The sequence below is a fragment of the Panthera leo genome, chromosome C1 (genome assembly GCF_018350215.1).
Source record: "Panthera leo isolate Ple1 chromosome C1, P.leo_Ple1_pat1.1, whole genome shotgun sequence".
Taxonomy (NCBI): Eukaryota; Metazoa; Chordata; class Mammalia; order Carnivora; family Felidae; genus Panthera; species Panthera leo.
This window is the reverse complement of record NC_056686.1, coordinates 33194912-33217126: the sequence shown is the minus strand read 5'-3', so window position 1 is coordinate 33217126 and position 22215 is coordinate 33194912. Positions and strand designations below refer to the sequence as shown.

Here is a 22215-nt window from a genome sequence, read left to right as displayed (position 1 = left end):
GTGGGGTTGGGGCAGAGAGAGAGGGAGACACAGAATCTGAAGCAGGCTCCAGGCTCTGAGCTGTCAGCACAGAGCCCGACACGGGGCTCGAACTCACAAACCGTGAGATCATGACCTGAGCCGAAGTCGGTCACTCAACCGACTGAGTCACCCAGGCGCCCCAAGAGAGGGGTATTTTAATGATCATTTTAGATGTTCTTCTTTGTTACAAATACCAAAATTCAGCGGGTGGTAGTTTCTTAAAGGCTAGTTGCAACTTGAAATCTGATACCATATTAATTAACTTTTTGTACTGTGTTACATTAAAATCCACTGGTCTTTGACTCTTGCCCTTTGGATCACTTATTCATGCATGATCTTGTAACATCTGGCGCGGATCATTTAGAAAATACTGCTTCACTGACTTATGCAGATCTTTCAAATGTTTACACATTTTGTTATATACCATTAAAAATACATTTTCATCAATATCCCCACTGATCTCATCAGAAGAGTCTTTGAGTACTGGAAAGCTGTCAAGCCCACGGTACTAGATACAAGTGTTCAAAAAGTCATTGAGAAGCTCAAATTTTACCCTTGGTAACAAAAACTTGTTTCATGAAGTGACAGTCTCAGCTCGTATTTCAAGAAAACCAAGTCTGAACAACCCTAGTTTGTCAGTCACCCTTTGGTATTTTACAAGAAATGCATCTAGCTCAGCTCAAACTAAAAGCAGTGCTTTTCCTGGAGACAACCATCATAATATCAGTATGGAGTTCTTTACCCGTGCCTTCCACTGTTGCACAGAATATTAAAAAGATGTAGGGGCGCCTGGGTGGCTCAGTCGGTTAAGCAGCCGACTTCAGCTCAGGTCATGATCTCGCGGTCCGTGAGTTTGAGCCCCGTGTCGGGCTCTGTGCTGACAGCTCAGAGCCTGGAGCCTGTTTCAGATTCTGTGTCTCCCTCTCTCTGACCCTCCCCTGTTCATGCTCTGCCTCTCCCTGTCTCAAAAATAAATAAAAAACATTTTAAAAAAAATTTAAAAAAAAGATGTATACTCAAGGGTCAAGGTCTAATAAAAAGAATAATTTTTACCGCTTTATCAAAGACATTCTTAAGTGAGATTTTTTTTTGTTTTGTTCGCCATCATCGTTTTGGGGCGCCTGAGTGGCTCAGTCGGTTGGGCATCTGACTTCGGCTCAGGTCATGATCTCGAGGCTTGTGAGTTTGAGCCCTGCATTGGGTCCTGTGCTGACAGCTCAGAGCCTGTAGCTGCTTCAGATTCTGTGTCTCCCTCTCTCTCTGCCCCTCCCCTGCTCATGCTCTATCTCTCTCTGTCTCTCAAAAATAAATAGAAGAAAGAAAGAAAAAAGAAAAAGGAAAAGGAAATAGTTTTAAGCCTGAAAGGGTCTCAGGAACTCCAGGGGTCCGTGGACCAGACTTTGAGAAGTGCTGACCTTAAGCCTACAGTCACCATGCCATTGGGTTGTATGGGGGATTAAGTGAAAGAGTAAAGTGCAAGGAACAATTCCTGACACATAGAAAGGACTAAATAAATGTTAATTGTTATTATTACTGTTATTTTAAATGGAGAAGTGTATAATGGGAAGGCAGAAAGCCTAGAGAGAGAGAGAGGAGAGATCTAACTTTTATTTAACACTTTTTACGTGCCATCCCCTATTCTAGTTATCTTATGTGTTGCATTTAATTCACAAAGCAACCCAGAGAGGAAGTAAATACTCCATTTTACAGTTAAGGAAATGGGTCACTCAAGGTCACAGAGCTTAAATAAATAAATAGTCCCAGAATTCTCAGTCACTTGATCCTGCTCCTTGGGCACAGGATAGCTCAGGGGGGGGCTAGAAGGGAAATCTATACTCTATCCCGAGGGGAGAAGTAGAGCTGCCTGGAATCAAGAACCAACCCCTCTGACTTCAGGTGCTCATCTGAGAAGCATATTTTCATTTATTATTTTTTTAATGTTAATTTATTTTTGAGACAGAGATGGACAGAGCACAAGCAGGGGAGGGGCAGAGAGAGAGAGAGAGAGAGGGAGACACCAAATCCGAAGCAGGCTCCAGGCTCCGACCCGTCAGCACAGATCCTGACGCGGGGCTCGAACTCACAAATTTCGAGATCGTGACCTGAGCCGAAGTTGGGTGCTTAACCAACTGAGCCACCCAGGCGCCTTAAGAAGCATATTTTTAAAGTCTTGGACTTTCCACTTGTTCCTGAGAGCTGTTCTATGTTAAAACATTTTATTTATTTTTTTATTAATTTTATTTTACTTTATTTAAAAAAAAAAATTTTTTTTTAACGTTTATTTATTTTTGAGACAGAGAGAGACAGAGCATGAACGGGGGAGGGTCAGAGAGAGGGAGACACAGAACCTGAAACAGGCTCCAGGCTCTGAGCTGTCAGCACAGAGCCTGACGCGGGGCTTGAACTCACGGACCGCGAGATCATGACCCGAGCCGAAGACGGCTGCTTAACCGACTGAGCCACCCAGGCACCCCAATTTTATTTTACTTTAGAACAATGTCCTATTTTAGCTATTCTACTTTAAAATTTTTATTCCTAACTGAGGAAGGCCTGCAAGATTAGCATTAGCAGCCTGAGTCCCCGGAACCAGTGTAGAAGGGCAGCCATCCCTCCACGTGGTTGGAAGGAAGCACGCATCACCTCTGTGAAATCTAGAGGCTTCCCGTTGACCTGTAACTATCCTTGTGTCACTAACCTAAACTTGAGTTTGAGACAATGAAGTATGAATTATTATTGTCCTAAGCGAAGCACAATTTACATATTCAAATGGGTACTTTCCTCCTCCAAACAGCCCCTTTTGGACAGGTGGGGGGGGAGGGGTCTGCCTATTTATTTTAACTCTGCTGCTATGGCTCAAAATGGACACAGAAATCCTCTTTCAGACTGCATCTTGTTTTGAATGTAGTTGAAAATTTTAGAAAAAGCCAGAAGTCATTGGAGGCCAAATCTGATAAATAACGTGGCTCCAGGAAAAAAACATCATTGGCTAATCTTCAATAGTAGATTTTTGGGACTAGATTTGGTTGGTTCAGAATACAAGTATTTTTGGAGCACCTGCTATGTCTAGGCACTGTGCTACGTGCTGGCCTCTAAGAGCGTATGTGAAGACCGTTCTCAAACTGGATTTTCTAAAATATTCTGATGAAGCGTAGCATCTCTGAAATAAGGGTGTAGGACCAAGGACATCATGCATTTGTACGGGTATATAGACGTATATTTGTAAGGTTCTTACTACATTATAGTAATCTTGGATCTAATTTGCTAGAATGCACAACAAAATCAATTCACCTGCAAAGCAAACGTTTCTGAGTGCCGGGCACTGTGGCAAATAGCAGAAATAAAAACATGCGAACTGAAGGAGCCTAAAATCTGGTGGCACACAGACATATTCATCTACCCGTGAAAAAATATAAATGATCTAACAGATACGAATGGAGAGCAGGAGGGACGAGGAGGGCGCGACCTGCTCCTTCAAAGCCAGATCCTGGCAGTGTGATTCACCAGATGGTTATTTTTAAAATCTAATTTTAGACTTCCTACCTATTTACCAAATACGTTGTTCTGCAAACCAAGAAATTAGATCTGAGGTAAAAGGTTCTCTGGCGCCAGAGTTGGGGAAGGGGCCAAGCCAGCCAACAATCCTTTGGTATACTGCTTGGAGGTAGATGGCCCAGAGGCCGTGCTGGGGAGTCACTGCCTTCGGGCCTAAATTCTTTGTGAGGGGCAACTTTAAGGTTCCATGCAATATTCTTTATTTTTATTCAATTTGGATTTTAGAATATGAAGTGTGGGGTGCCTGGGTGGCTCGGTCGGTTAAGTGTCTGACCCTTGACTTCAGCTCAGGTCATGATCTCACGATTCTGGAGTTCGAGCCCCAGGTTGGGCTTTGCACTAACAGCCCGCAGCCTGCTTGGGATTCTGTCTCTCCCTCTCTCTGCCCCTCCCCTGCTGGTACTCTCTCTCTCTCAGTAAATATATAAACTTAAAAAAAAAATATGAAGTGGCATCTGAATATCTAGAGGTTAGTATTTTATAGTTGAGGAAAAAACCAGATGGGAACCAGGTGACGCCTTCAAGCTGCCAATGTGTCTAATCTCTAACTGAAGCAAAAGGCAGAAGCTTTGTCGAAATATAGAATTTTAAGTTACAAAATCCTGTATACATTCACACTGGGCAGCATGATTGTCCTGTGATTAGCTCTGCTCTACTGAACCAATCTGCAAGTTTAAGAAATGCTTTAATAAGCACCCCCCACGCCCCCTCACCCCCGCGCCCTGGAGTAATAAGGATCAGGCCAAGGTGGAGACTGTACCAATGCTAAAGGGTTTCACCCCACTTCAAGGGATTGACCTTAGTACACAACATCACCCAGCCGGTAACAGGGCTGGAACTCAAACCCAACCCAACTTTACCTTGGAAAGAATTCTGTTCTGTATGACACAGCTATTGTCCCCAAGGGATTCGGAACCCTGAGTAAAGAGGAAGAAGTGAAGGCCACTGGCCCTATCGTGGTTTGCTCTGGTTCAAGGCACACGTATCTAGCACACAGGAGACATAGGGACAAAGAAAGATTTAGTGAGGATAAGGCAAGGCTTGGCCCGATATGCTGGTGCAAACCCCACAGAGGCCAGTGGGAGTGGGTGAAGCTGTTCACTTTCTTTGGTGCTATAGCCTGAAGCATGCTGCCTTGCCCCACAGAGCATCTGGAAAGAAGATGTAGGACAGCGACCACATCAGGCAGTAAAAAGCAGTTAGGGAGAATGGAGACACAAGCAGCATGATGACACCTGGAGGGAGAAAAAAGGCAAGCATTCCATGTCTATGAAGCTGTCTTCGTGTATTTCCCGCCCTCTTCTCTCTCATCCCCATCCTCCCATCCTTCAGTTTTTACTCATCGGCCTAAGAAACAAGAACCAACGAGACCCGAGCCCTGCCTTTAAGAGGTTTTGTCTCTTTGTAACTAGATAATTATAATGTAATGCAAACTCAGGTGCCATTTGGTTGGATTCAGATCAGAAATCAGTCTTAGCCGAGAATAAATTTGAGTTGTCCAGACCCCTTGTTAGAAATATATGTATATATCTCCATCCATCCCAGGGGCGCCTGGGTGGCTCAGTCAGTTAAGCGTCCGACTCTTGATTTTGGCTCAGGTCATGATCTCAGGGTTCGTGGGATCGAGTCCTGTGTGAGGCTCTGTGATGACAGCATGGAGCCTTGAGACTCTCTCTCCCTCTCTCTCTGCCTCTTCCCTACTTGTACTCTCTCCTCCCCGCTCTTCCAAAAATAAATAAATAAACATTAAAAAGAAAAAAAATATATATATATATGAATGACATATATATTTCCAATTGTGTCAAGTTTAATATGTGATAGTGGCCAATACAATGTTACACATATGCAGAAGAGCACAGCAGACCTGGGACAGCTGTCTTTAGAAAGGCCTGCTTGCAAGGTGCCTGGGTTTGTGAGTTCAAGCCCTGCATTGGGCTCCATGCAGACAGTATGGAGCCTTCTTGGGATTCTCTTTCTCCGTCTCTCTCTGCCCCTCCCCTGGTCACTCTGTCTCTCAATATAAATAAAAAAGAAAGGAACGAACGAACGAACAAACAAATGAACGAAGGCCGGCCTGCTTGCCAGGTTGGCCTTTAACTGGAGTCCAGGAACATGGCTAGTAAACAGTTCCCTATATCAATATAGAACTTTCCTGGGGTGCCTGGGTGGCTCAGTCGATTAAGCATCCAACTTCGGCTCAGGTCATGATCTCATGGTCCGTGAGTTCGAGCCCCACGTCAGGCTCTGTGCTGACAGCTCAGAGCCCAGAGCCTATTTCGGATTCTGTGTCTCCCTCTCTCTCTGCCCCTCCCCCTTCATGCTCTGTCTCTCTCTGTCTCAAAAATAAATAAACATTAAAAAAAGAGCCTATTTCTAATATAGAACTTTCCCTAATGGGCAAGAATGGTTCCCTGTCCTTAGACTGTGCTGAGTGTTGATTTCCTTCTGTGTAAGTCTAGAATTTTGGTACCGCTAGGTCTAGGGTGCTGATGTGGCCAGCCCTTATAAAAACCTTGGACCCTGAGTCTCTAAAGAGCTTCCAGGTACACAAGACTTTCATGGGTGTTGTCACAGTTTTGTGCAGGGTGGCCCCACAGGGAGGACACTTGAGGGGCTGTGCCTCATTTCCTCCAGATTTTGCCCCTTTCATCTGCCCTTTGCTGCCTTTGCTTTGTGTCTTTTGCTGTAATAAGTCTTAACCATGAGTATGACTATATGCATCCTGTGAATCCCCAAGAGAACCACTGAACCTGGGGTGGTCTTGGGGGACCCCCAACACATTTGAATCTGAGATACACCACCGACAGGCAAAAGGGCCCCAACACCTGTGGAATATCTACTTTGCACTAGACAATCTGCTAGGTATGTTACAAAGATTGCTCCATTTACGTTTCACAATAATTCTGTGACTCAGAATCCAGTCTGTTTTTCAGATGAAGAGACAGAGGGGATATAACCTGTACAAAGTCTTGATTCAAAGCCGTGTCTGCCTGACTTGTAAAAACTAGACAGCCTCGGAAAGCTCAAAGAGGGTTGGAGAGTACGGGGCAACATCGTTTCCGTGGGGATAACTACCATACATTCCTCAAGAGAAATCAGAACATATGATCTGACAGAAGACCACTTTCAGTTACAGAGATGTATTGGAGCTTTGGAATACTTATAATATTTCAGAACAGTCATTGACCTGTTGAGGCAATGGGACAATATTTTAAACCAGAGTTGTCCTGGAAAATGCGTGACATGAGGTCTCACAGCCACAGGCTGGCTTTTCAGAAGCTCTGTGGGGGAGACGGAACCTCCGTCTAAAAAGGTGATTGGCTGCACTCCAGGTAAGAGGAATATCAAGAGTGGCCATTTTGGAATCTGTCCAGTTGGGCTCTGGTATTAAGTGGTATCGAAATCTGTGAGGTACAGTTTCCTCCTTTACTCTCACAGCCAAGACAATCCAAGGAAGGCTGAGGCCAAGCATATGTCTTATTGGGAGAGAAGGGGAGCAGTGGTATCTACAGAAGCAAAGAGCATTGTGGGAAACACTGTTGCTGAGAGATAGGAGGGCAGGTGGAGGGAAGAAGGGACTAGAAATTTCCCTACAGGACACATCTGTGCCAGAGGATTGATCTGCATTATCCCATTTAATCTCAAGAATCCTGAGGTAGGAATTATTGGCTTCATGTTATAGATGAAGAAAACTAAACTCAAAATAATGAGGTCGTCAGCCCAAGTTGATGCAATTAACACGTCCTGGCATTGGAACTTGAACTCGGGTCTGTTTAGCAGCAAACCCAGATGCTTCTCAACACTGTTCTGCCTCTGCTAGCTGGGCCACAGAGGAGCCACTGCCTAGAACTTGAGCAGGGGTGTCGGTGCTGGTGGTACAGAGAAAGGGTATGAGCCTAAAAGGGAAGGTCAGGGGGCACCTGTGTGGCTCAGTCGGTTAAGCATCTGACTTCAGCCCAGGTCATGATCTCACGGTTCATGAGTTTGAGCCCCTGTCTGTGCTGACAGCTCAGAGCCTGGATCCTGCTTCAGATTCTGTGTCTCCCTCTCTCTCTAACCCTCCCCTGCTTGCACTCTGTCTCTCTCTCTCTTTCTCAATAATAAATAATAAACATTAAAAATTAAAAGAAAAAAGGACAGTCAGGATGAAAGCAGGGACCCTATGAACCAGAATGGACCCACAGGGAATAAAGAAAGAAACCAAGTATCCCTGTAGATGTTTGTCTTGTCCCCATGAGCACATTCCCAAAGAAGAAACACTGGTATTCCTTGAAGGAAGCCCTAAGTCAGGGAGAACTCTAGGGAGATATCCGCCAGGTCCCCAGTGTGGCCAGGACCTCAGGGCTTCCTCAATATCGGTTCTGTTCCCAACATGCATCTGAAGTCCCTTCGTCTGCTCTGTTGCCACCACCTCTCATACGACAGCAAGTCACTTTTCCTCTTTGTTCTCAGTCTCCCACCATCTGGTCTCCACATTGTATTCCAAGTGGCCACTTAAAACCGCTGCTCAGAAGTCCCTTCAGAGGCTTCCCGTTTGCCGCTAGGATCAGTTCCCCAAACCCACCCCCTTCACGGACTCGGTTTGTATCACTAGGATCTCTCACCAAGTTCCAGCCACATGGCTGCACGACCGCACCCAGCACCTTCTAGCCTAGAGCCTAGAAAATGCCGTTTTCTCTTCTGAACTACCTCTCTTACCCACCTAGCCAGTCATCTTGAAGGTCACCTTTTTTATTTTTTCCAGTTTTATTGAGATATTATGGACATATAACACAAAACTGTATTAGTCCAAGGTGTGCAGCGTAATGATTCGATATTTGTGTATCCTGTGACACGACCAGCAGTCTCGTTAGTGTCTGCCACTGCACAGTTACCCATTTCCCTTTCTTGCGACGAGAACTTTTAAGATCTGCTCTCCTATCTACTTCCAAATACAATATTCTTTTTTTTAAATGTTTATTTATTTTTGAGAGAGAGAGAGACAGACAGACAGACAGCACAAGTGGGGGAGGAGCAGAGAGAGAGGGAGACACAGAATCCAAAGCAGGCTCCAGGCTCCAAGCTGTCAGCACAGAGCCCGATGCGGGGCTCGAACCCACGGACCGTGAGATCATGACCTGAGCTGAAGTCGGACGCTCAACTGACTGAGCCACCCACGCGCCCCTCTTTTTTTTTTTAGAGAGGGCACAAGTGAGCGAGGGGTAGAGACAGAGAGAATCCCACAAGGGGCAGAGAGAAAGAGAGAGCAAAGTGGGACTCACCCAAGGCAGGGCTCATGCTCATCTGAGGCAGGGCTTGAACCACAAACTGTGAGATCGTGACCTGAGCCAAAGTCAGACGCTTAACCGACTGAGCCACCCAGTCTCCCCACAACATGGTATTGTTAACTGTAGTCACCGTGTTGTCCATTACGTCTCCAGAACTTATCATTGGAAGTCTGTACCTTTGACCACCTTCACCCAGGTTCCATTTAAATGTTACCTTCTGAAGCATCCTTTCCACCCTTCAGACCATTTCAGTCTCATTAAGTCCCCTTCTCAGAGAACGCTGTGCTCCACAACACATCAAAACTATGCCTTTCTAGTGTCCAACTCTTGGTTTCAGCTCAGGTCATGATCTCACAGTTAATGGGTTTGAGCCCCGCGTCGGGCTCCGCACTGTTAGCATGGAACCTGCTGGATTCTCTCTCTGCCTCTCTCCCTCTCTGTCATTATAAATAAATAAACTTAAAAAAAAAAAAAAAAACAACTATGCATTTCTAGTTATTTCTGCCATTATTTGGTTGGGGTCTGTCTCCCCTATTAGACTGTGAATCCTGAGGCAGGAAGGGTTGGTCTAGTTTATCAGTTTGGTTCCCAGCATCCAGCGTATGGTAGGTGTTCCTGATTGAACTTAATAGCATTCAACAAATACTTACTGGGCATCTACCACGTGGTTGGCACAATCCTAGGCCCAGGGATTACTGCACGAATGAAAGAGAGTCGTCTATCCGGGGGCAGTTTGAGTGTGTATAGACAATAAAAAAGTAGATACATTTCAGATGGTGATAAACTCCATGGACACAAATAAAACAGGGTAAGGGAGATCGGGAGTGTGGGGGCGAGGTACAGGGTGGCCATGAGCAGCAGTGATAATAGACCAGCACTGGTGACATTTGAAAGCAGTATTTTCACTCACCCCCCAGATAAATCAATTTTTTCCAGTTCTCAGACCCCAGGATCTCATCACGTGGATAGTAGCTCTGGTCCATCATGAACAGAATCATAAGTGAGGCCATGCAAGACAGAATGAACGTGTTGCCTTTGGTCAGAAGGCAGGTGGAGGCCAAAACACAGGAAGCATAGCGGCAGGGTAGACCCTTGTACGTGAAGGGAACACCTGCCAGGGAAGGAAGAGGTGGAGATTAGCTGCCTCCCGCTGAGCAAAGCCAGCCCGTTGGGTCTTCCCTGCCACCCACTCCAGATCCCCCTCCTCGCCAGGCAGTGGCAGGCTGTAAAGCGGTCAGCCGTTCGCAGAGATGGTGTGTGGGTTCTGCGCCGGATCCCCACGGGGAAGCAGGCGGCTGGGACAAGGCGTGGGCCCCAGCACCAAGGAAGGCTCTGCAGGAGGGTCCTCTGAGGTCTTCTGGTCCACCTCTACGCCCCCTTGCATTGTGACCTTGGGCAAGGCAACTGCCCTTGGTTGCCTTGCTCAGTTTCTCTATCTGTTATAGAAAACTGTGGAGGATGACCCCTAGTTCTGGATTCTGTGAGTCTCTGTGCACCACCCAAAGGTCATACAACGAGAAAAAGGCACAGCTGGTCCGAGAACCATGGGCCCCTGCCCCTCTCCAGGTCTCTGCCACTGCAGCCTGCAGCCTCCAGTGGGCCTGGGGCACAGGACAAGGAAGGGAAAGGAACCAAAGAGGAGGGGAGGAGTCAGTTACCGCCCCCCCACCAAGGCTTCTGGCATCCAACAGCGCCCCTCCGTGGCTCCCCACCCTTAGCTACAAGGCTGGGGTCCACTCACCAGTTGAATAAAAACACAGGCGGAAGGTAGCAGCTAACACATAGATGACGGCCAGAAACGCATTCAGAGGCCCATCCACGCCTAGGAGCAGGGCTGAGGCCAGGCCAAAGGTGGTGAAGACAGCAAAGTCATTCAGCTCCACCCCTGCTCCAGAAGGTCGAGGTCAGAACTTATGCTCATTTGTCTTGCACTTTAGTCCCCTGTGGTGGGGGAGCTGCAGGGGTGCCAAGCCGGGACTGAGGTCCCAGAGAGCAACAGCTGCTCCCCTAGGGATCAAGGGCGGGGGGCGGGGCGGGGGGTGGAGGGGCCTCCTGGCTCTGCCTCACATGGACCATGCGGCCTGAGGCAAATCTTTCCTTCTCAGGTCTTAGTTTTCCCGCCCTTTAACATCCAGGGTTGGACCACAACTTGATACAAATTCACAAGCCACGGAACCCTTTTTTTTTCAAGCAAACTCTTACATGGAAATATTTTCTTGTATTTTAAACCAGCCGCTCTGCTGGGGTGATTTTTCATTTCCCCCCTCCCAAGCACCGCTGCCACCACCCACTCCCAATTCCTGGGGCACCCCTAGCGGGGAGGCAGCACCGCCAAGGAAACTGCGGCCTGGGCAAGGATGGCTAAGGATCAACAGGTGAGCCCGCGGGGGGCCTAGATCTGGACTATGGGGCTCCGGGACGGTTCTCCGGCTGCTTCTGCTGTCCTCGGAGGGAGGTGAGCAGGAGTGCTGACTCCTGAAAGCCTGCTGGATGTGAGAAGATGGAGGGTGACCCGAGATGGGCTCCTGGGGTCAGGGATCAGGGGTCTGAGGCCTGGACTCACCCGATCTGGAGCAGAGGCTGAGGTGTCTGGTTATCGTCCCAACTGCCATGTCTAATAGGAAGCTGATCAGAAGCATCCAGGAGGCACTGTAGCATTTCCTGAAGTGTAGGGCAGCAGGCCCCGACAGGACAGCTGTGTCATGGGCTGCACTGGGCAACCCCTCCACACACACACACACACACACACACACACCCTGCCCTGCGTGTTCCCCACACTCGTGTTCTTTCTGAAATACACTGCTTTACACACTACACACACACACCCCTGCCACACTCTCAACCCACAGTCTTAAAGGGGGTGCCTCGAGCCCCTTAGACAATCACTAAGGTCCCTTCCAACTCTAAATCCCAGGCATATTTGAGGGCACAGGGGTCCTATGTTCCCAGCCTCTGCAACCATCTCACTGTGGTTTCTCAGATAAACCACTCCCTACCCCTCTAGGCCTCTCTTCCTCCATCTGGAAAGTGAGGGGGTTGTGCCAAATGATGTAATAGAGGCCTATTCAGATAAGCTATTTCTCCTAGTGCAAGTTTAGGTAACTCATGACTTTTAAGGACTTGGTCCCTTTCATTTAGGCTACATCACTTACAGAGTTGTTCATAATATTCCTTTATTATCCTTTTAAAGTCCATGAGATCAGTAGTGATGGCTCTCTTTCATTTCTGATACTGGTAGTTTGTGTCTTCTCTTTTTTTCTTTATTTTCTTGGTTGGCCTGCCTAGAGGCCTATCAATTTTATTGATTTTTCCGAAGAATCAATCAGCTTTTGGTTTCGTTGATTGTCTCTACTGATTTCTTATTTTTAATTTCATTGATGGCTGCTTTTTTTTTTTTAATATTTATTTAGTTTGGGGAGAGCACAAGCAGGGGAGGGGCAGAGAGAGGAGACAGAAGATCAGAAGCGGGCTCTGTGTGGACAGGCTGGCACTGTGAGCCCAATGTGGGGCTTGAACTCACGAACTGCGAGATCGTGACGTGAGCCAAAGTTGGACGCTCAACTGACTGAGCCATCCAGGTGGTCCCCCACCCCCCCTTTTTTAAGTAGGCTTTGCACCCAGAGCGTGGAGCCCAAATGCGGACCTTGAACCCACGACCTTGAAATCAAGACCTGACTTGAGGTCAAGAATCAGATGCTTAACCGATTGAACCACCCAGGTGTCCCTCTCATTTTTATTATTTTCTTCTGCTTACTTTGGATTTAACATGCTTTTTTTTTTTCCCCTAGTTTGCTAAGGTGGAAGCCTTATACTATTGATTTCTATCTCTCTTTTTTTCCCAATTTTTCTAAGGCTTTATTTTTTGGGGGAGGTTTTAGGTTTACAACAAAATTGAAAGGAAGCTACAGAAATTTCCCATCTACCCCCCCATCTCCCACCTATGCATAGCTTCCCACATGATCAATATCACTCACCAGAACAGTACATTCTAATTCTTGACACATACCAAGGATGAACCTATGTTGACACATAGTCACCCAAAGTCCATAGTTTACCTTAGGGTTCACTCTTGGTGTTGTACATTCTGTGGTTTTGGACAAACGCATGATGAGTATCCATTATTATAGTATCATGAAGATTATTTCCAATGTCCTAAATATCCTCTGTGCTCCACCTATTCATTCCCCCCACCCTCCTGTACCAATCACTGATTTTTTATTATCTTGATATTTTTGCCTTTCCAGAATATCATATCACTGTAATCATATAGTATGTAGCCTTTGCATATTGGCTTCTTTCACTTGGTAATATGCACTTATGATTCCTCTGTGTCTTCTCATGGTCTGATAGGTCATTTCTTTTTAGCACTGAGCAATCCTCCATTGTTTGGAAAATTTGGAAATACCTCAGTTTATTCATCTATTCACTTATTAGACGATATCTTGGTTGCTTGCGAGTTTTGGCAATTGTAAATTAAACATCATAAACATCCCAGTGCAGGGTTTTGTGTGGACATAGTTTTCAGTTCATTTGGATAAATACCAAACAGTGTGATTGCTGGATCATATGGTAAGACTAGGTGTAGCTTTGTGAAATTGCCACACTGTCTCCCAAAGCGGCTGAACCATCTTGTGTTCCCGCCAGCGGTGCATGAGAGTTCCTGTTGCTCCACGTCCTCGCCAGCATTTGATGTCGTCAGTGTTCTGGGCAATTCCTTTGGCCGGTAGGTGTGTAGTAATATCTCACTACATCTCCCTGATAACATACAATGTGGAGTATCTTCACATGCTTACTGCCATCTGTATATCTCCTTTAATGACGTCTCTGTTAAGGTCTTTGGCCCATTTTTTAATTGAGTTCTTTGTTTTCTTATTGAAGAATTTTAAGCTTTGTCTATTTTACAGTCCTTTCTCAGATGTACCTTTTGCAAATATTTTCTCCCAGCCTATAGCTTGTCTTCTAATTCTCCTGATGTTGTCTTTCGCAGAGGTTTCTTTTCTAGTACATGCATTCAATGTTACAAATTTCACTATAACTACCACGTTCACCGCATCTCACAAATTTTGATAAGTTGGGTTTTTTTTAATTTTTTTTTAACATGTATTCATTTATGAGAGACAGAGAGTACGAGCAAGGGAGGGGCAGAGAGGGAGACACAGAACTGAAGCAGGCTCCAGGCTCCAAGATGTCAGCACAGAGCCCGAAGCTCACGGACCACAAGATCGAAGTCGGACGCTTAACTGACTGAGCCACCCAGGCACCCCAACAAATTTTGATAAGTTGTATTTTCATTTTCTTTTAGCTCAAAATACTTTTCTTCTTTAATATATTATTTAGAATCGTGTTGCTTAACCTTCACATATTTTGGGATTTTCTAGTTATCTTTCTGTTATTGATTTCTACTTTATTATTATTTTTTTTTAACGTTTATTTATTTTTGAGACAGAGAGAGACAGAGCACGAATGGGGGAGGGTCAGAGAGAGGGAGACACAGAATCCGAAACAGGCTCCAGGCTCCGAGCTGTCAGCCCAGAGCCCGACGAGGGGCTCGAACTCACGGACCGCGAGATCGTGGCCTGAGCCGAAGTCGGCCACTTAACCGACTGAGCCACCCAGGCACCCCGTATTGATTTCTACTTTAATTCCATGGGATCTGAGGGCATACTTCATATGATTTCTATTCTTTTACATTTGTTGAGGTATGTCTTATACCCCAAAGTGTGAGGAGAAGAATGTGTATTCTGCTGTTATTGGGTAAAGTATTCTATAAATATCAATTAGATCCAGTTGACTGATGGTGCTGTTCAGTTCAACTATCTCCTTACTGATTTTTTGCCAAATGGATGTCAGTTTCTGATGGAGGGGTGTTGAAATGCCCAACTACGATAACGGATTTGCCCATTTCTCCTTGCAGTTCTGTTTTTTTGTCTACATATTTTGATGCTCTATATGATTTCCAAGATCTCTTTCAGATCTTACATTCAAGGATTCTGTGCTTTAGTCCAGCACATGCTCCCAGACCCCTTTCTAAAAGCAGCCACCATAGTCTCAGGCAAGGCTGCCCTAGAATGCCATTCCTAAGTCTACACCCTGATTGCAATGCTTGATGACCAAGCAGAAGCAGAGAACCTCACCCCAGGCTTCAGCTGTCTCCAAACATGCTCAGCACTACCTTTCTTTAGAGCCATACCTATGTGTCTAAAGGGAAATGGGCCCACCACCGTGCCATAAAAATGACACTCCCAAAACTGAGGCACCTGGGTGGCTCAGTCTGTTAAGTGTCTGACTTCAGCTCAGGTCATGATCTCATGGTCTGTGAGTTTGAGCCCCACGTTGGGCTCTCTGCTAACAGCTCAAAGCCTGGAGCCTGCTTTGGATTCTGTGTATCTCTCTCTCTGCCCCTCCCCCACTCATGCCTCTGTCTCTCCCTTTCTCTCAAAAGGAAATAAACATTAAAAAAAATTTTTTAGCTATACTCCCAGAAGATTGCACTGAACTAAGAAGTTAGAGATTTTCTGCTGTAGATATGCTCTACTTTATAAGACCCCCAAAAATCCAGACTTAGAGAATCATAAAATTTAACTGGAAGGGAACTCAAACATCATCAGATAAAATGATTTAATGGATGAGAAACAGATCCAGAGAAGGCATTTGCTGATGGTTATAGAGAATCAAACAGGTTAGGAGGCTGCATTATAAAGGATTTATCTTTAAAGAACTGATTTGAGGGGCGCCTGGGTGGCTCAGTCGGTTAAGCGTCCGACTTTGACTCAGGTCACCATCTCGCGGTCCATGAGTTCGAGCCCCACGTCAGGCTCTGGGCTGATGGCTCAGAGCCTGGAGCCTGCTTCGGATTCTGTGTCTCCCTCTCTCTCTGCCCCTCCCCCATTCATGCTCTGTCTCTCTCTGTCTCAAAAATAAAAAACGTTAAAAAAAAATTAAAAAAAAAAAGAACTGATTTGACAAGGCATTAAAATATGATTCAATTTGTAGAAATATAATTTGCTTATAACTTTTTAGGGGCCCATAAACATGTCCCAGATTTTCCATAATAGTGCTGACTGTAAATATTCCCCAGATCATATGTTCTAATTTAAGAATCAAAAATTTCTCATGATAGCCTGCCTACCCCAAGGATTATGTAAAGGCCACCAGAATAGAATCTCTTGGTTTTCTCATAAAGACCATTCTGGACTGCCACAGCTGGAAGGCACCTAGAGATCACAGTGCAAGCTCCTTGTTTTAACGATGGAGAAACCAAGGCTCAGGGATGTGACCTAAAGTCACACATCAGGCTGGTAGTAGAGCTGAGGCCAGGATCTTGGCCTCTTGACTCCCAATCACTACCCTTTCTCCTGCCCCCGGTTGATCCTGGGCCTCAGTGCCTGGCTACCTAGGCTCCCCACTCCTCCCTGCATGCCATTGGCTCCAGCTCTTGGCTAAGATCCTACTGGGCCCCAGACCTACTTGCAGAAGCTGCAGAAGATGGAGAAGAGCCCCAGGATCATGTTGGCCAGGGACAAGGCATTGGTAACGTCCTTCCAGGAAAATTCATTCAGATAGAGATGGATCTGGTCGTTGGTCAGGAAGAACCTGGTGCACGGATCTGGGGCTCCGGGGAGAGGGGTCAGGGGTTCCCAAGGTCAAAGTGTCCCAAAAGAGGCTCCCAGGACCAGGCAGCTCCTGTTCCCTGGACCTCATCCCAGAACTGTACCCTCCCAACACTGTTTCACTGACTAGAATGAGACAGGAGGTAGCTGGAGGACACCAGGAGGTAAAGACCAAGGTGCTAAAAATGAGCGTCTTGGGAAGGCACAACAGCAAAGCCCCCACGCCAGTACAGCCACAGTCTCCAACCCCTCTGTCTGCCCCCTTGCCTACAGTGCAGACCTCCCTCCAGCCCACGGTTGGCCCTCCTGGTACCCCCATGGCCCAGGGTATAAGGGATATGGGCCCTTCCCCTATCTGGGAGATGAGCCTTTTGTCATAGGTGAGCCCTTTAAAAAAAAAATTACAGGGGAACCTGGGTGGCTCAGTCGGTTAAGCGGCCGACTTCGGCTCAGGTCATGATCTCGCGGTCCGTGAGTTCGAGCCCCACATTGGGCTCTGTGCTGACAGCTCAGAGCCTGGAGCCTGTTTCAGATTCTGTGTCTCCCTCTCTCTGACCCTCCCCCGTTCATGCTCTGTCTCTCTCTGTCTCAAAAATAAATAAACGTTAAAAAAAAATTAAAAAAAAATTACAAAGCTACTTTTCATATTTTTTATTCCTGTGAGGTGAGCCCCACAGGAATAAAAAATAACACTGGGAAAGGGCAACCCCCTCACCCCCAGGAATGTTCCAGGGGGTGAGAGGCTACCCGAGGGGTAGAAAGCACGAAAGGGACCCACGGCAGAGTCAGCCTCCCTTGTCCTGCAGGCCTTGCTCTTTCCCTTGGAAGGACGGGGCTGCACCGGGGGTGCCCCGAGGTCCTGGTTCTGACAAGCCCCAACCAGAACATCAGGCCCAGCTCCGACAGGGGAAGAGATGAGAGACAAGAGATGAATGGGTCCAGCACAAAACGGTGCACAAGGCACCTTTCACTCTGTTCTCTCTCCTGATCCTGACGACCTCAGGAGACGGTGCTGTCATTATTTGATGAATGCAAAATCTGAGCCTCAGAGAAATGGAGATATATTGGCTCAAATCACATCCTCAGTGAGTGAAAGGTAATCCTGCCTGCTGGATTCTAAGTCTGGTGTTTCCTCTGCCGGGGGCACAGGTCCGGAAGGAGGCGGTCTGTGGGGTAGGAGGCCAAGGAGGAGCTCAGGGGGCCAGCCCCACGGGGCGGTTTCATCCTGCCCAAGAGGAAGCGGCCCTGCCCCGGGCCCCTCAGAGCCCAGGGAATCAGCTGGCCCTGCCTGTTTCCACAGCCTGGCTGGCTCTATTTTGCCTCCAACACCAAACCTGCACTCCATACACATAAATGGCCTGTGGCACCAAGTTTCTTGGGGAGAAAGAGCCCCAGTGCTCCCTGAAACAGGGACGCCCCACTGGTCACCATAAACACGCTGCCCATAAACAGCAATCCTGCACCTGAATAAAATACGCAAGTTCCGAGGTGTTGTCGCAGCAGCTTTCTCGTTTCATCCTCACTCATTTTAGAAGTGAGAAAGCTGAGACTCCCTCTGCCCAGCCCCTGTCTCTGCCCCAGGCTGGACTTAAGACAAATTAGGGCCCATAAGCCTTGCCACCAAGATGTCAGAGGCCAGGAGGAGGGGGCTAGACTGGGAGTTTGGAACTGGGAGTTGATCAGGCAGCACTAAGGGGCTCACTGCTCCCCCAGGCAGGTCCCATTCACCAAGGCCATCAGGACTCCTGAGACCCCTCAAAACCTAAGACAGAAGAACGCTGCCTAAGAAATCTGGGAGGGAAGGAGAGCCAAGGCCGGCTGCTCAGTCCCTCCTCAGAAACCCGTCCCTCCCGGTCTCTCCTGGGCCCCAGGGCTGACCCCAGCAAGACCAAACACCTCTGTCCCCAGCCCAGCTGCTGCCAGGGCAGCAACCCAGCATCTCTGCCTGCTAGGGGTAGTCAGCAGATGCCTGGGGCATTTCTACCAATTGCCACGCACACCTCATCTGTACTCCTTGAGTTGTTTTTTTTGTGTGTGTTTTTGTTTTTAATTAATGATCAGTTATCTACTCTATCATCTTTCATTCATGAAGCATTTTCATGTCTATGGTTTCCATTGGCCCGTAAGGTCTGCCAAGTGAGGGTTAATATCCACAATTGCCAGATGAGGCAAGGAAGACTTAGAGAGGGGAAGAACCTTGCTCAAAGTCACACAGAAGTGGCAGGACAGGGCTTACAACTTCACCTTAGGTGTTCCTTCCCCTCCACTCTGCACTCTGCTGTCTACCAACCAACAGGACTGAGCACTGTGCTCCCTGTAAGCTCAGACTGCACTAGGTGCTGGGGAACACCTTCACGGAGCATACAGTCTACCCAGGGACACAAGACTCACGCATGCATGTGGGGACTCCCAGACTCTGTTCACGATGGTACCCCATCTTACAGATGAAGAATCTGAGGTTTCAAGATAGTCAAGTGACTTGGCCCAGTGAAATGGAGCCAGGACTTGAATTGGGCCTCCTCTTTCGCAATTAAATGCTATTTCCAACATAATGCACAGGTTCCGGGTGTAAAAGGATGTGGACCTGAGAGTAAGGGCTCTAGAAATCCAGACAAGAAAGGAGCAATCCATTCATTCAACAAACATTTGGTCATGAGCAAGAATGAGCGCCTGGTGCTTGGGACATGGAGAAGATTAAGACCTGGCCTCGTGTCTCAAGGAGCTCAGGCCAGCAGAGGTGTTCAACCAAAAGGGGAGTTGACCAGGCTGCCAGGGAAGCATGGAAGAGGGTCCAGCCTGACAGAGGGCTCAGACAAGACTTCTCTGAGGAGGGGTTCAGAGCTGAGGCGTTGCGCAGCATTGGCCTGCAGGACTAGATCGTGTCACTCCCGAACTTTGCGGAAGCCCGTCAGTGGCTCATCTCCCGGGGATGGAGTCCACCTCCTTCCTTTGGCGTATAAGCCCTTATGATGAGGCTGGCTCAGCCCCCAGCCTCCTCTCTCCACTGCCCCTGGCTCCGGCCCTCCCTCTGCTCTCGGGTTGGCCGGTGGTCCTCTTTGGGAAGGCTGAGCTGACTCTCCCCTGGAGTGAGTACTCCTCCTCCCCACTGCCACATGTCCGTGTGCTCACCGTGTGACACTCGGCACTCTACACTGGCACCGCCTCTCTTGTCTTCCTTGTCTACTGCAGGGCAAGCAACTTGAGTGGAGACTGAGGTCCCCTGTGCCCAGCATGAAGCCTGACAATAGAAGTTGTTGAAGGATCCTTAAATCGGTAGAATGTGTCACTCTGGTGCTTCCCCAGGATCCTCTCACTGCACCAAATCACATCTCTCCCCCGCACCAAAGCCTGTTCAGTCTGTCCTCCAAGAAGCCCTCTCAAATGAACTCTCAACAATCCAGACCCTCCACACACCCAGCATCTACCTAATGCCTACAATCTTCCATTTACTCATTTTAAGATACATTTGCTGATGCCTGCTACCCCCAGGACTACGTTCTGGGGCAGAAAGAACAAGAGCCAGGCTGCATCGCCAAGAAGGAAGGGGTCTGGCAGGGGAGGTAGATTCGAGTAGGGGCAGTGCGGCAAGTGTTACGACGGGCAAGACGCTGTCCCATTTCTCTGGGCGCACAAGGGAACACCAGACTGAGTCTGCGGTGGCAGTGGGGAAAGGTTTCTCTGATGTGGCGACATTTAGGGAGGGGCTCCAAGGATGAAGGGGCAAAGGGGTAAAAGGTGCAATAGCACGATGAGGCTGGATCCCCGGGAGGAAGGGGGGTGACCGGAGGCGGAGGCGTAGTGGGCAGGGAGGTCGCAGTTGAGGGTGTCCCTGAATGACCTTGAGTAGCAGTGATGTGTCTGGGTCAGATATGGTTGGGAGTGGAGGGGAGAAAGTGAAGAAAAGGAAGGCAGCCCTGAGGCTGGTGAGAGAGGACAGAGAAGTGAACAAGCGGGAACTGCAGACGCGGGGACTGTGGGCAGGAGAGGGCAGAAGGGTACGGCCTGGCCCGAGGCTGCACAGCTTCTGTGTCTGGCATCCAGGGCACAAACTGCAGTGAGCATGCTCAGGTAGGGCGCTCCATCAGGCGCAGGGACTCCGGAGCGCAGCCACTCTAGTTAGACATGCTCCCCACCCCTCAGCCCTACAGACCACACCCCCAACAGATAGCCACGCCCCCTCTCCCAGTTCTCGGTCCTGTCCAGGCCCTGCCGGGGTCCCAGGAAGACACCCCCTCTGAGAAGATGGAAGAGATGGAGGCAGGCTGGGCTCTAGGGCAGCGCTTACCCACAGGGTCCTGGTCTCTGACAGTAATCTCGGGAGGGTCACGCGCTTTGTCAGGATGCTTACCTGGGGACCAGACATTCCTGGGTGGGGTGAGGGCCGCACTCCTTCCCCGCTTCCTGTGTGGTGGGTGGCGGCCACCACAGGCCTGGGGGAGCCACGCAGGTCCCAAGCCTCTCACCCCTGGCTCTTAGCTCACAATCCAGGAAGGGCAGGGGAGGGGCAGCGGGGCTCTAGCTGGCTGGAAGAGGGGCCTCAATTTGCAGAGGAGCCCTAGGCCACCCTGTGGGCCACTTGGGGAATGGAGGGATCTAGGAGGAGGGTACTGGTCTCTCCAACGTGGCCAGCAAAGGAAGCCTTGAGAGGCAGAGACCAGAGTGCATGGTGCAGGAGAGGTGGGCTGGAAGGACTTTGGGGAAGACAGGGCTGTAAAGGGTTGCTGGGGTCCAGACTGTGACCGGTCCCTAGAGCAGGGCTCTTGCTGTTTGGTTCACTGCTGTATTTCTGTACCTGTAAGAACTGCTTTGGCATATGGTAAGTCACCCCATCCCACCCCAGTATTTGTCAGATGAATGGCAAGCTGAGTAATTTACACTGTCCTGAATGTTGGTTTAAGTATGGATGACATGGTCAGTTTGGTTTAGAAATATGATTCTGGCAGCCAGCGTGGAAGAAGGGTCTGTAATACCACAGGACAGATGAGGCAGGCTGGAGCAAGGACTCATTCGCTGGACAGCAACGGAAGGGAATGGAAGTAGCCGGACTAGGAGCCATTGTGAAAGAAATCCCCAGGGTGTGGGAGAGGTGTGAGAGGGAGAAGCTAAGAGCCTCTCAGAGGTGTCTGGATTTGGCAACTGGATGAATACTGCACTACAGAAAGAAGCTTGTTAGTACTGGGTAGTTTCCCAGGCACAGGTTCTAACACCTGCCCCACATCCTCCCACCTGCCCTAACGCTGAGTCAGAGCAGCACTGGCTTCCAGGACCCCACGGGAGAAGATGCAAGGGAAGGGGTGGAGCTGCACGGTCCTGTGACACTGTTGTCTCTCCCAGCAACCTGGAGGGGGAAAGAGGAGCGTGTCCTGAGTGGCGACTAGCCTTTGGCCCTGTTCACGGTGCTTTACACACATTATCATCTTACTGGATTTTCTCAAATGCTCTTGACGTTAGCATTAGCGTTTCCACTCTCCAGAAGAGGAAATGGGGGATTCGTTGATTTTAATAATTAGTGAAACTGAGACCTGAACACAGTCTAACACTAAAGCCGGACCTAAGGTGTCTGAGAAACTAAAAGAGAAAACCAGAATGGAGGCAACAAGTCCAAGAGTCCCTTGTATTTACCTTAATTTGTCCGTGCCACATGGACCATTAGTGGCAAATTACAAACTACAGCCTACTGGGGTGCCTGGGTGGCTCAGTCGGTTGAGCGGCTGACTCTTGATTTCAGCTCAGGTCATGATCCCAGGGTGGGGGGATTGAGCCCC

General features: G+C 48.3%; 1 protein-coding gene across 3 annotated transcripts; it reads right to left on the bottom strand.

Moving 5' to 3' along the window:
* Positions 1–4576: 4576 nt before the first annotated feature.
* Positions 4577–20905, bottom strand: TMEM269 (transmembrane protein 269). 3 transcript variants are annotated; one of them, XM_042951798.1, is made up of 7 exons: positions 20799–20905; positions 19580–19688; positions 16308–16452; positions 11404–11501; positions 10582–10725; positions 9751–9951; positions 4577–4808 (listed from the first exon to the last, which is right to left on the bottom strand). In XM_042951798.1, the coding sequence occupies exons 1-7, from the start codon at positions 20811–20813 to the stop codon at positions 4687–4689; spliced, it is 834 nt and encodes a 277-aa protein (XP_042807732.1). In that variant the 5' UTR covers positions 20814–20905; the 3' UTR covers positions 4577–4686. The 3 variants fall into 3 exon arrangements, with proteins under 3 accessions (XP_042807732.1, XP_042807733.1, XP_042807735.1); XM_042951799.1 differs by having other exon boundaries at positions 16308–16446; XM_042951801.1 differs by lacking the exon at positions 19580–19688 and having other exon boundaries at positions 20799–20892.
* Between the last annotated feature and the right edge of the window lie 1310 nt (positions 20906–22215).

Bases quoted from the DNA above. Each gene is read 5' to 3' on its own strand.
- TMEM269 (XM_042951798.1), bottom strand. The intron at 16,453-19,579 runs GTGAGCACACGG...CTCTCCCCGGAG, and splicing joins AGAGTGCCGAGTGTCACACG to CCCCAGATCCGTGCACCAGG. The intron at 9,952-10,581 runs GTGAGTGGACCC...CTTCCCTGGCAG, and splicing joins CCTGTGTTTTTATTCAACTG to GTGTTCCCTTCACGTACAAG.